This window comes from Nomia melanderi, chromosome 5, assembly GCF_051020985.1.
Source record: "Nomia melanderi isolate GNS246 chromosome 5, iyNomMela1, whole genome shotgun sequence".
Taxonomy (NCBI): Eukaryota; Metazoa; Arthropoda; class Insecta; order Hymenoptera; family Halictidae; genus Nomia; species Nomia melanderi.
The window spans coordinates 14,852,577-14,865,248 of record NC_135003.1 but is presented as its reverse complement, the minus strand read 5'-3'; the positions used below and the strand labels follow the sequence as shown (position 1 = coordinate 14,865,248).

At 50.6% G+C, this 12,672-nt stretch overlaps 1 protein-coding gene across 2 annotated transcripts in view; it reads right to left on the bottom strand.

The window, feature by feature from the left end:
* Positions 1-12,672, bottom strand: part of LOC116435040 (homeobox protein abdominal-A homolog) — a 360,685-nt gene that overhangs the window by 40,194 nt on the left and 307,819 nt on the right. For both annotated transcript variants that reach the window (XM_076367577.1, XM_076367578.1), the window contains exon 5: positions 7,753-7,785. In XM_076367577.1, coding sequence (XP_076223692.1) covers positions 7,753-7,785 — 33 coding nt within the window. The remainder of the gene's footprint in view (positions 1-7,752; positions 7,786-12,672) is intronic.

Genomic DNA, 12,672 nt, shown 5'->3' with positions numbered 1-12,672 from the left:
GCCAAACCCGGGCGTCGCATAAACACACTTATATAACAGCAATTAAACTGCTTTTAAGGCCCATAAAACTGCAGTTCCAATAATCTCGGTGACAACACGATTCTGACCTGCCCCGGCGCGGTCTCCGACGGGAATGCCCTGGAGCCGACCTTGGCCACGTGGTCGTCTTGCGAGATTTAACCCCCTGGAACAGTCCTGAACGACCTTTGTCTTGTCACTGTGAACGAACACCTGCTTACTACGAGTCTCGTTACAACGGATGCAGCATTAGTAACTGAGGACGTTTCAGTCGATATCTACCAATGAACGCGACACGAACAGACCAGGACAAAGAAAGATGTCAATATATAGTTACGTTTAAATGTTAGTCGATCTCAAAGGAATATTAGAAACAAAGCCGAGAAGAATCGATCGATGCGATATGAATCGATGACGTAAGTGCCATTGCCATTTCCAGACTTCGGTTAACGAACTGCAAGCTGCTTAGCGCCGAAGGAACTTCCTTCCCCGACTGCGCCACTCGATGTTCTCCGGGATGGCGAAGATAAAAGGGTGAAGACGAGGCTAGGAAAGCGTTCGTGTCTACGTAGGATAACGGAACGTCCGGTTGTCGCTCGGATAACAGCCCCCGGACGCGATCCCCTTCCCGAAATTTCAGGGAGCTCGTGGGACAGCCGATCTCATCGGGGGAAGGAAATTCAGTTAGCCGAAATATCGAACGACTCGACACTCTTCCACCCGTGTAGATGTCTCGGATACCTGCCCGGAGGGGAGCGGAATGGCGGCCGCGGGGGTTGGAGACGGAATAGGTGTAAAATAGGGGGCGAGGAGAGCGAGGGCGGCGATGGAGGGTGGGCGCACGGTGCGACCGGCGCGGAAACGAGCGGGACACACCAGGTAGGGGAGGCTCGGAACGATGAAATGGGATAATACGGACGCTGCAGGACGCGGCAGCCATCATCGAATGCTAATGAGGGGTTGGCGGGCTTTTGGGGCGGAAGATTCAGTCCGTGCAACGCGGCGCACCGTTGCCGGAGGAACGGTCTGATTATAAATTATACATTATCTCCTGCTAGCCCCCGTGTACACACCGAAATCCAACTAGGCGTCCGCAGGCTACTCAGCCCTAACATCAAAATGCAGAACGTTCACGGGACCAGAGATAGATTAAACAGGCGCGGCACCCCGCATTATCGCGGCACGGGGTGGCGAGGATCGCGTTGCCCGGCGTTACAACCCCTACCCGTGGCTGCGATCGTCGATCGTATTCGCGACGATCGTTTATTGAGGCTTCTTTTAATTGTTTCTACGGCTTAAGCGGATTTGGATACCTTCGCTGCGGTTGTAATCTGTGCGAATTAGGGATCCGATGAATTTATTGTAACCGTTTGTGAAGATTAGCTGTTGAATTGTTACGATACGGAAGCTAGAGATCTTTGCATAAAATTAACGATTCGAAGGGTTAGTTTCTGTATGAAGAAAGTGTTTGTAGATTCTGATACTCTTTGGGTTTGTGTATCTAATCTTGTTTCTAGATGTCTAATGCATCGCACTGATAAACGATTATTGACTTATCCCGGACGTGTCCCGGCGTCCACCATTTTGTACGCCATAGCGCGGCCGAACAGTAAACAGTCGTCACGTAAAATAGATATAATTGCACGGCTGGCAACCGCAATTCACGTTCCAGCGATTTCTCCGATCCCCCGCCCTACCCGTCGTCCCCTTCCCGGTGAAGTTCCGCCGTTTGCACTTGGCCAATGCCTCGGCGATAAGGTAAAAAGAACGAATTTCAGGCTGCAATTTGGAAGATTCGACCATTACCGTTTCTTTCCGCGCAGTCACAGAAGGTAAACGATTCCAGGAACGACAACAGCGAGCCGGCGGGGGTTAATCAAAGGGTGGAGGAGGACGGAACGGTCCGTGGAACGGAGTCCTGAGTAAGCCAACAAGAATGCTCGCTGGCGCGCTCACTGTCGCCGGCCAGATCGAACTGTTTATAAATTATACATTATCTCCGCGATAGCCTGGCGTACACAAAACCCGGCTAGACTGTTCGCCGGCCACTGAACTTTCTCTCTCTTCCTCCCGTGCCGTGAGACTGACCAACATTCGGGGGTGGAACGCAGTAATGACGCGGACTGAATCATGTAACCCGATTTCTTTCATGCTCACGGGGAGTTTAGTGTTAAGTCAAATCCGACGTCGCATCGGAATGAGCCTATCATCCCCTGACTCTGTTCCAACTTCTTTGCAACCCCTTCGCGGAAAAGATCGCGTGAGCTCGTAGAATAGTTCTTCAGAAACCGAAATTACGAGATTCCGGATAGACATCAATTAAGAGAATGTAACGGAGTTTTCGCTAATTTTTCCTAGTTCTACCGTTAAACGTTTGAATGTACAAGTGGTAGGTACACACTTGGCAATCGAGGAAGGTATTCTCGACCAGGAAAAATGTAATTCGTTCGCGTAACAATGGCATCCCCCCGAGTAACCTAATTGCCCCTGTGCAGCGCGCGGCCTCGCGTTTAATACAAAATATAAGTTCGGTTGCTAGAAAATTTGGTCGGGGTCCAAACGGAGCCGCAACGCGACTAACCGCAGAGAAACGGTCCCGCGGAATAATATCCGGCGGAGCCATCAGCAGGCCGCCGATCCCTGACCTCAAAATGCGCTACGTTCGCATACCGACTGCGACAGATTAGATACACGTATCTCCCGGTTTAATTCTGTGTTATAAAATGGATGCGTTTCTTTCCGAATTTTACGCCGGTGCGCCAGTCGTCGTACGTTTTACCGCATTGCGCGTTGACGGATGGGAACGTACTATGTACGCGTCCGCTGCTGACGTTCGTTCCGGTATCCTGTTTACCGATCGAGTTCACTCGTCGTGGAAACGTGTATTATTCTTGTCATTGTTCGGTTTATAAGAAACCGTCTTCGCAGCCATTGCGATTTGTTCCCTGTCTCGACCATCGGCTCTGTTTCTCTGTAGAATAATGGCAAAACAAACGACAAAAAATAAGGAAATAACTTGTTCCCGCAATTAGCTCGCTGTTGAATTATACATCGAACAACAACTAGTCCGGTCTGTCCATCGGATACCTCGGCGGAGGCGAAGAAAAAAAAAATCAGATTTTACCTTCAAACGGATTTAGATAAATTGCGCGAAAAGTCCGCGCGATGGTAGAATCCTATTCAATTCAATCGAGCCTGCCCACGTAATGCAACTTCCAGACGTGTCGGTGTAGCCAGCTGCCACATCGAGTGCCTGTACATTCCACTCATCTCACTGTGTCTTATAACTGAAATCCTATCAATATTCATCGAACGGTAATTAAATATTTTTTGCCTCTCCATTTATTACCGCGGAGTATCCCTTCCCGGGTTCCCACGACGGCGCGGAGGCTGCCGGAAATGCCGGCGCTTTCGATGTAATTCATATCGAGGGATCGCGCGCGAAAAATGTATATAATTTTCGTTCCCGGCGGAATCTCGGATGTCGGGGGGGAGCGGGGGAGGAAGGAACGCTGGTTCGATCGGTGCGGAACTCCCCGAAGCCACCCAGTCGCCAATCCCGATCCTAACCTCGACGGCGTAGTACGTTCACGTAGCGGCGATAGATTACGTCCATAGACACGGCGACGGATATTGCAACGAGTGGAAGAGAAAGAATGACGCGCTTGAGTTGAATTCAAAGTGCTATTCTTGCATTACTTTATAGCGAACGCGACGTAGTGCCGCGGAATTTCAAACATCAATTTTTTCATCTACCCCGCCGATATGATGTCTGAAAACTTCTCAGAGAAATCCTCGTCTACCCTTCTTGCGTTGCACTGTAGAAATTAGGGGAAGCAACATTGCCGTCGATAGACAATTTGTTAGCCTAGCAATCCGTTCTGCTCGAGTGCGACACTAAAATGAAGTAAATACAGCCGCAGATAGATATTAAAGTAAATATGCAAGTGACGTGTAAAAAGTGTTCGCTCTATGATACCGTTTTAAATTTCGTTTGCGCCTCAATTTAATCAGATACTCGTTACCCTTATCTGGAATAAAAACTGTAACGTTAACAAGCGTACATTCGTTACACGTGTTACTGAATACATCAGCGAATCCAGTCGAACCGAGCAAGAAACCGATAAAGCTACTTATCAGCATCGTTCGAGCAGGTTAAAAAGCGGACGAAGCTCGAAATATTTATTTGTCCAGATAATACTAATTGTCAAGATAGTATCAGCAATACGTCCCGATGTTGACAAATTGGCGACTTCCCGGGCCGGCATTATCGATGCAAAACCGATCGAGGGAAAAGAAATACAGCCGTTGGCGTCATGCATTATGCATCGCGCGTAGACGGAGTCTAAACGTTGATTCGCGTACATAACTTCAACTACAATTAGTCAAAGATCCTGGAGGTCTACTCGCGACACATTCCCACAGGTATTTCGGCTGACGCAGCCCCGACCTCTGAATGCATTAACGTCACGTCCCCACCCCGCCGCCATCTTCTCGCGCGCATGTACCCGGGCGAACGTCACGCGGCCGACGTAGACGTACATACGTAGATTACCTATCCGACAACGGCAACCAGAATCCGCCTCGCACCGTCGTGTTTCGAAAACACCGCCGGGTCTGCCCGTGATATCTGTCCCGGCCCGGCTCCGCCCGAATTTGAGCGGTTGTTTACCAACGACTTGCCCGGCGAGATTAAAGGCTAATGGAGGATGGCTTGTTGCCCCGAATTGCGCCGGGAAGTTGTTCAAATTCGAGAATGTTTCACGGCACTGCAGCTTCTGTTCTACGGGGGATACGGAAGCTGCTCCCGGAATAAGGGATGAAATTGCGGGAGTTCTACTTATCGCTGGGATAAGTAAAACATTAGACGACGCTTCGTCTCGGCGATGAAGTATATCTCGTGACTGTAATTTTCTAATAGATATCAGATCAAGAAGCCACCAGCAAGAAGCTAACCTATAACACCCTATCGGTACAATCCGTCATCCTCCGGAAGAGCAATTGATCAACCGAATTAAGGACCGTCGCTCCAATAAGGAAGCGGCTCAGACGGAAGAAACGTAAGGAAGAAAGATGATCAATGTACCAATTATATCCTTAATTAACCAAACGTCCTCCCAAGCTTCAAGAAACGTCCACAGAATCGCGTCGATCCCCAATCCCACGTTAAGAACGTGTCAAGCTCAAGTTCAATGGATCCAACAAGCTTCTTTCTCGCCGAACAAGTCGTTCCATGGGCATATCATCTCCCAATTCTTCAAGAAACGTCCACAGAATCGCCCCGATCCCCAATTCCACGTTAAGAACGCGTCAAGCTCAAGTTCAATGGATCCAACAAGCTTCTTCCTCGCCGAACAAGTCGTTCCATGGGTATGTTCATCGGAGTCCAATCAGCGCCTGACAGAATGCCGATTATGCACCGGTCCACGGCAGCGGCGAGCGAGAGCGTTCCCATCGCGCGACTTCCCGCGGCGTAATCGGGCGGCGCCTCTATTTGAAATTACGATCCGGCCGGGTGTAAACAAACCATCGCGATAACCGGCCGGCCCGGCCGAGGTTTTAATTTCGCCTAATCGGGCGTTCGCTACGTCATCGCGCGTCGCCGCGACCGGGCTAATAGGCCGTATAAAAGATAGTCACGGGTGTAATTTGCGGGCGAACGCTATCACGGCGACGACAGGTGTACCCGGGGCCGTATACATGTCCCCTGTTGCATGCGCAACCGACATAAATGAACGGGGGGGCGGGGGGTGCGGGATGCGGCGCACTTACGCACACGGGTGGCACGTGCTGCCCGCCGCTCGCCACCCGCGCGTGCACTCGCGAACGCGGAGCGGAATCGGGAGTGAACGACCGGACGAGCCGCGGCGCCCTTGACTTTTCTTGACACAGTTTCGGGCCGGGCCGCGAGGACACCACCTTTTTTACGCCGCAATGAACCCCGCGAACGACGCCATCTTATAAAAGCGAGAGCCGCCGGGAGTCATCGACGGAGGAGAGGCCCACGGCAAGCCGGACCGGAATAGACGCGCGAATTAGGCTTTAAAGCTACTTATTTCGCGGCTGTACCGTCCTGACGGAATTGTAAGGAGGATTTAACGGCGCACGAACGCTGCGCGGCTTTTATCGGCGAACGGCGCCCCCGCTTTTACGGGCGAATCCGTGGACCCCTTCTTTCGAACCGGTACTTTTATTTTTGATCGTGAAGCTTTCGCTGTACTGTCTGTTCGGATGACGTATGGAGCTTGAGAATTTGGAATAGATCCATGATTCTGAAGGTTCAACTTTTCAGTCAGGTTTCAGTTGGGTTTAGAGATCATTCGTGTTTTCAGGGTAAGAGGATTCGCTTATTGTCCCCGTTGTTACGCGGTTGGACGTTCGCGCGGAGAAAATGGAGCAGGCTATCGGCGAAACTGGTTTTTAATTTTTATTATAAGTTCGAGATGCCGGGTAATTCGAGCTGCTGAATTTCTTCGGGCAGTAAAGGTAATGAATAATACCGCATTGTGTAATAAAGACGGTGTAATAATAATAATAAAGCGGCGTTCACGACCTCGGACCGCGGGCAGTCCGACGATTTACCAGTTTTTGCCGATGGAAGTGGTGAGACCGATCGCCCGCCGCCATCTTGCTCGGCTAGATCCCGCGTTGAGCGATGGCGCCGCGTTATCAGCGGTGCGCAGAGATATTTTCGTTGTGAGCGCAGCGAAAGGAGCGTTACCAGTTCGGCCGGGCCGACGGAAATTCGAGCGTCGGTTGTAATGGGAGCCACGAAAAAGCGGCGACCGGCCTCGCATGATAACGGCCCGTGAATGAAAGCGGCTCTTACGCTCGGAAATATGGCTGCCATATGTGGCGGCAGCACGCTTGGGAACAGATTCGTCCCCGCGTGCATCCGAGACCCGTTTTACCTCCCTGACCACTTTCCAGCCGGCGATCCTCCGCCGAGATTTACGCGCGAGCCCGACTATACGCGTCGCGGATAAGCCAAGTTTTTCACACTTTCAAGGCCACTCGACCCTCCCCACCGCGGCCACTGACTCATTTCAAGTTCCCCGGGAGTGCACGGGTAAATTATGGAACTGGATTAGAATTGTAAATCGCACCGAGCCGTAGTCTTTCGCTCTTAAGCCACGTGCTATTGTCCTGTCACCTCGGGGGGCTTTCTTTCGCTCCGCGGCTGTTGTGACAATTGTCAGATCCTTTATGCTGCGCCCGCGACGCTCGCCGAGGCACGCCGCGAGCCTTTCGCTTGCAAAACTCGGACAGCGGCCCGTGGATTAGTTTGATTATTTTCCGAACGCGCCGAACGCGGCGTTCGCGATCTAGGACACGCGAGAGACGCAGTTCGGACGCCAATTTATATGGAATTGCTTTCTAACGAGATTTCGTCGGTATTTTTTCCAGGCCGCCTGTTTTCAAATTCAACGCTGTGCGTATCGCGGTGTCTTATTTCTGTAACAACGCGCGAGATTGTTATTCCGTCGCGATCAAAACAAATTCCCAATAATTTCCCAGCGACATCCGTACTCATCCTGACATACCGTCAAAATGGCGTCGACGCTCCCAAACGCAGCCCCCCACCCCCCTCCTCCGAACAACCACTTCGATTCGTACATAAACCACTTGTGAGAAAAATAGATTACCTCGTCTCCAACATCGACGCATCGCTTCGAATCAACTAAAGCTCAACCAGAAACGACCGCCGCTAGGCGTCAATAAGATGATACTCACCGCACACGACTCTGTCGAAGGGGCTCATCCAATCTGCAAGCAGAAAACAGAAAGAATCATGATTAGACGGAGTAATTCGTGGTCGAGATCGATCCGAATAACGAATACGTATTATCGAGCTCTTTAACCCCGCCCGTGAACCGCATGCACCGGCAAGGATAAACCGCCGAGGACACGAACAATGGCGCTCGGAGAACGTACAGCGGCAAGCGGACAGAAAGAAAAATAGACGTTGCAGGGACGGAGACGGCGGAGGAGGAAGAGGTGGAGGAAGAGGCGGAGGAGGAGAAGGAGGAGGAGGAGACGGCGGCGTGCAGCAGGAATGAGAGACAGAGGCAAGCGTGTGCAACGCGAAACTTATTCCAGCGGGTACGCAATTAGAAAGTAGGAAATTCGCGGCAGCTCGACACGCAAAGCTCTCTCGCCGTGTAACTTCTCCCCCTCCCTCGCCCTCCGCTGCCTAGAAACGGGGATTAGACGAACGGATCGTGAACGTTCGAGCGTAACGGGCTTAATCCCTCCCCCGCCCCCGCCGCCGTAGTCTTCCCTCGATTAAACAGAAACGTCGCTGGATTAGACCGGCGCGCTCGCGCGCTCGGGCGGGCGAGTAGGCGAGCGCGGCGTCGATCTTTGCGGCGACGAACGGTCAGTTCATGCCGCTCCCGAAAAACCGTCGTCGTTCAGCCGCGCATTAACCTGTTAACCGGGCAGGACGATTTAACTCGTCGTTCGTGTTTACTCTGCCGCCCCTTCGCCCTGGTTCTTCCTTAGTTTCTTTATTGAACCAACCGCCTCTATCGCGTCGTCGCGCTACGGAATTGATGTAAGCGCCGAAGCGAATAAGAACACAGTTATCTTGTTTGTAATTTGAATGTCGAGCTGACGGTCGACGCTTCAACGCACGGCGCAGCCGTCTGGCAACATGGCTGTTTGGTTTATTGTTCTCGGTCGGAAATAATCGGAATTTTGAGTATTGTTTTGCATTGTTTCGACGTCGTCGGGCGATTCGCTTTATGAATTGAAAACTTTATCGCAAACGACACGAGATTTTTCTCTTACGTCTGTGTTAGTCCCTTTTCCAGAAGTTGCCTAATTTGAGACGTTCCGCCGGCTTTCTTGAGAACTCCCCGCTCGAGGGTGAAGGTTTCTATAGGCTCTAGGCACGTTGCCCAAAGCGTTTAGCGGAAAAGGCGGCCACGAGGAAACCGAGCGCGTTTCGAAAGTTTCGAGGCCAAGAGGTGCGCTCGCAACAGAATCCGCGATCCGTGCATGCGTACGCTCCGCTCCGTGGCGAGTTCCAATTAACGACGTTATCCGACTATATTGGCCGATCGCGGACGTTATCCGACTATACGCGCCGCGTTTATCCCAATAAATCTGCCGCGGTTACAACACACCGTGCGTCGCGACTACCGCGACGCGGAGTGCGCGCGGCCCTCTTCCCTTCGTTCGCGGCTCGTAAAGTTATTCTTACGCACTCGTAAACCAGATAAGGACTTTATTGAATCGCGAATAGACACTTCTCGCGAACGTTGCCCGATAAGGCGGCAGCGTCGCCGCGGGGAAAAAAGGAGCAGCGCCGCGCCGATACCCGGGAGTAAATTACCGGGGAAGCACGCGTTCGCCAACAATTTATAGCGATAATTAAAGATTCTTATTAGTCGCGAATTATATTGCGATCCGTTCTCTAGCCGGAAACCTACGTCATTTCGATTTTCTATCCGCGCGGACTTATTGGTTACAAAGTGTGCATTTTTTCGCGTTTACCGCGGCGCGATCGTTTCGTCGGCATTCCAGCGGGGCAGATGGTTAAGTAACAACGCTAGTTACGGTTCGTAACGAAAGAATGTTATTGTGTCGTGGATAGCGTTTAATAAATGCTTCCATTATACGCGAACAATTCAGGACCGTCGATTCCGCTGTAGAAACGCGCATGCACAATTTGATTCCCGGGCAGTACGAAATTTTTTATGCCACGCCGTTACGTAAACGGGACGGGAATAAAACAGAATTGAACCCCAAAATACTCCATTCTAAAATTGAATTCCCGCGAAAGTGGGCTCTCACTCTTTACCCGAGCCGTCTATTTATTCCATTCAGTGATTCCAACTATTCGTATCTAGGACCGTATACATTTATAGCGGTTCATATCAGGAATGTTATGTTTACGAGGTATATACTCAACTGTGACTGTATAGTGTAAGACTGACAATGTACTCGCGCATAAAAATGGCGTTAGAGCCACGACTCGCGCTGCACACGAAAATAAGGTAACATAAATTTCGCAACCGCCGAAATTCAACGGACGGTTTCGGATTCTCTAGAATAGCCCGCGGTTCTCGATATCAAACAACTTCTGTTACCCGAATAATTTCCGAATGAACGCAACACAGGGACGCAACATGTAAGAGCAGACAATACATCAGTCGGAGCGTATTCCGAGCCGCGTCGCGACGGTTCCAATATTTCGCCCCGATGTTTAAGCGTAAACCGAGCCTTAAGAAGTCACTTTGTCACTCGAAAATCGTCGTGACTTATCGCGTCGCCCCACAGGCTCGAATAATAGCAGGCACCGCGGCCGCAACAACAAAACGTCATCGACCCGTTAAATTCTTTCCTCCTACCATCCTCCCGGTGCACCGTTAGCCGCGGGCGAGGCGTTTTTCCCGAGTGCCGTGCAAGAAGATGGACGACGGAGCGGCCGGGAAACGCAGGCTGAATCGCGCGCCGCGGGACAAGGTGCTTAGACCGTGATTTACGGTGAACGTCGGATCGCTAGAACGCATCGTCCATCCGTGGATCTAACTCGGATCGTCCGCGGGTCCGCGGGAAAAAGAAAGGGAAGGCGGAGGGGAAAAAACAAGTACGGGCGGAAATTGCGAAAGCCCCGGCGAATAGATACATTGCTGGGACATTACGGCGAGGTGTTGAGCGCGGGACGCTCTTCGGAAAATAATTTGCATACCGGACGATTACGGCTTCATCGCAATATATTCGATCCGCGCGCGAGTCCCTCGGGCCCAAGATAAAAATTTTCGACGTCCACCCAACCCTCCGTTTGCGCGGAGCGTCCGTTCCGAATGGAAATCGCGTGAATGGAGCCTGTCGCTAGGAAAGCGAAGAAAACGGTGAAAAGCTGCTGCTAGTTTACGAAATACGCGTTTATATCGTGCAGCTCAACACGTTGAATGCAGTTCATGGAGCAGAGTATATAAAATGGAAGAATATAATATTGAATCATTTGATTGAATTGTATTGATTAGGTTAGCTGAATGTCACCGCATTAGGTAGCATTATTTGTAATGTAGAAATGTTTTCGATTATCGTTTAATTGCGTGAATTATAGTAACTCGATTTGCATTCAACGCGTTGAGAAGGAAATAAGAAAAATGGAATGTCGGAGGAGAGAAGTGAAAGAAGTGTCGTGTAAATGGAGGCAAGGGTGTAACTCGAAATCGGCCTGGGACGTTAATTCGCGAGGAGCGAGCGCCGAGTGCAAACGCGATATTTTAAGGCGGCCGGTCTCGTTACGCGTCTCGTCAAAAGACCGGCCCGATGAGATTGTTGCAGTTCCAGCGAATTATTGGCGGCCGGCTGCGGGAAGTCACCGGCGATCCATTAGCGTTATGACCGACTAGACTCTTCCTATTGTCCGGTGAAAACTTCGCTCGCGTTATTGGCACGGAGCGTCCCTCGGTCTCGAATAACTGATTGCGGATCTGTCGGCGAGTCGATGGGACCGGTTGCACCGGATGCGCAGTGGTCGGAGTCGTCAGAAAATTTCAACCGTCGAGTCGCGTCGCTCGATGCTTCTTGTTGCCGAGAATTAAAGCGACTATTCGCTTGCGAATAGATTGTGGCTGTTTTACGGGTTCATTAGAGATTGAGATAATTTGAGATCGTTTCGGGGCGCTTCGAGGCTGTCGAGGCTCGAATTTGAAGATTAAATTGCACGCGTGCTGCTTTCATTGGAGCGTTTCAGGCGCGGTTTGAGGAATCGGGAATATTTTAAACGGTCGAGCTGCAGTGGCTACAAGGTTCCTCGAACCCTTTCGAATTAAGCGCGACAAACTTCGATTATCGTTCGGAATAAACTTTTCCCGATCGAGTAATCCCGGCATGAATAATTCATGGGATTGAAAATCGACGATTAAGAAATATATCGTTATATTGTAACAACACTATATGGAATGAGAGTTAATTAAGATAGCCGGCCCGATAGAAATCGAATTACGTCGCTGTCGATGTGTATACGAAAACCCGGGGGCGCGGGCCGGGGGCGGCGAACAGAAATGCGTCAAGATATGCACGAGTGCATGCACACATCGGCCGCTCGCGTTCCCAGGCTCCATTCGCCCGGAAAAGAAGCTGCTCGCCGGGAAAACCGCATTTCACACTTCCGACTTATTTCTCCGCGATGCGTTTGTTCTACTTAATTTTTTGCCGGGGAAACTTTCGGAATTCCCGCGGTCTTGCCAGCGAGGAATCCTTGGTTGACTGACTCCATTCCAGCGAAAATACCGGATTCTGTTTTTTCTTTGTTAACAAACCGCGGATTCCACTTTTATGGCACTTGCGAGTCGCGTAAGAATTTAATAAACATTTCCATTGCATTAGGGAAAAAGATTGTTACGCGGCGGAACTTTTAAAGGGAGGAAGGAACTTATGCTCGACGCCTGCCCCTATAAATCATCATTTGGCTCGTTCAATTTGCATTAACGCGCTCGGTCAATTCATTAAGCTCTTCCCGAATGCATAACCAAACGAATCTACAATGGTGTTATTGTTTCGTTGAATCAATTATATAATGGTCATCGCTCTCCGAGCACGTGATTCATTCTCTTGGGAACTTCTGGCTCGCTAATTCGTCATTAATTAAGGATTATCTCGAAATAGCTCAATCAACCGCCAATGTTACCT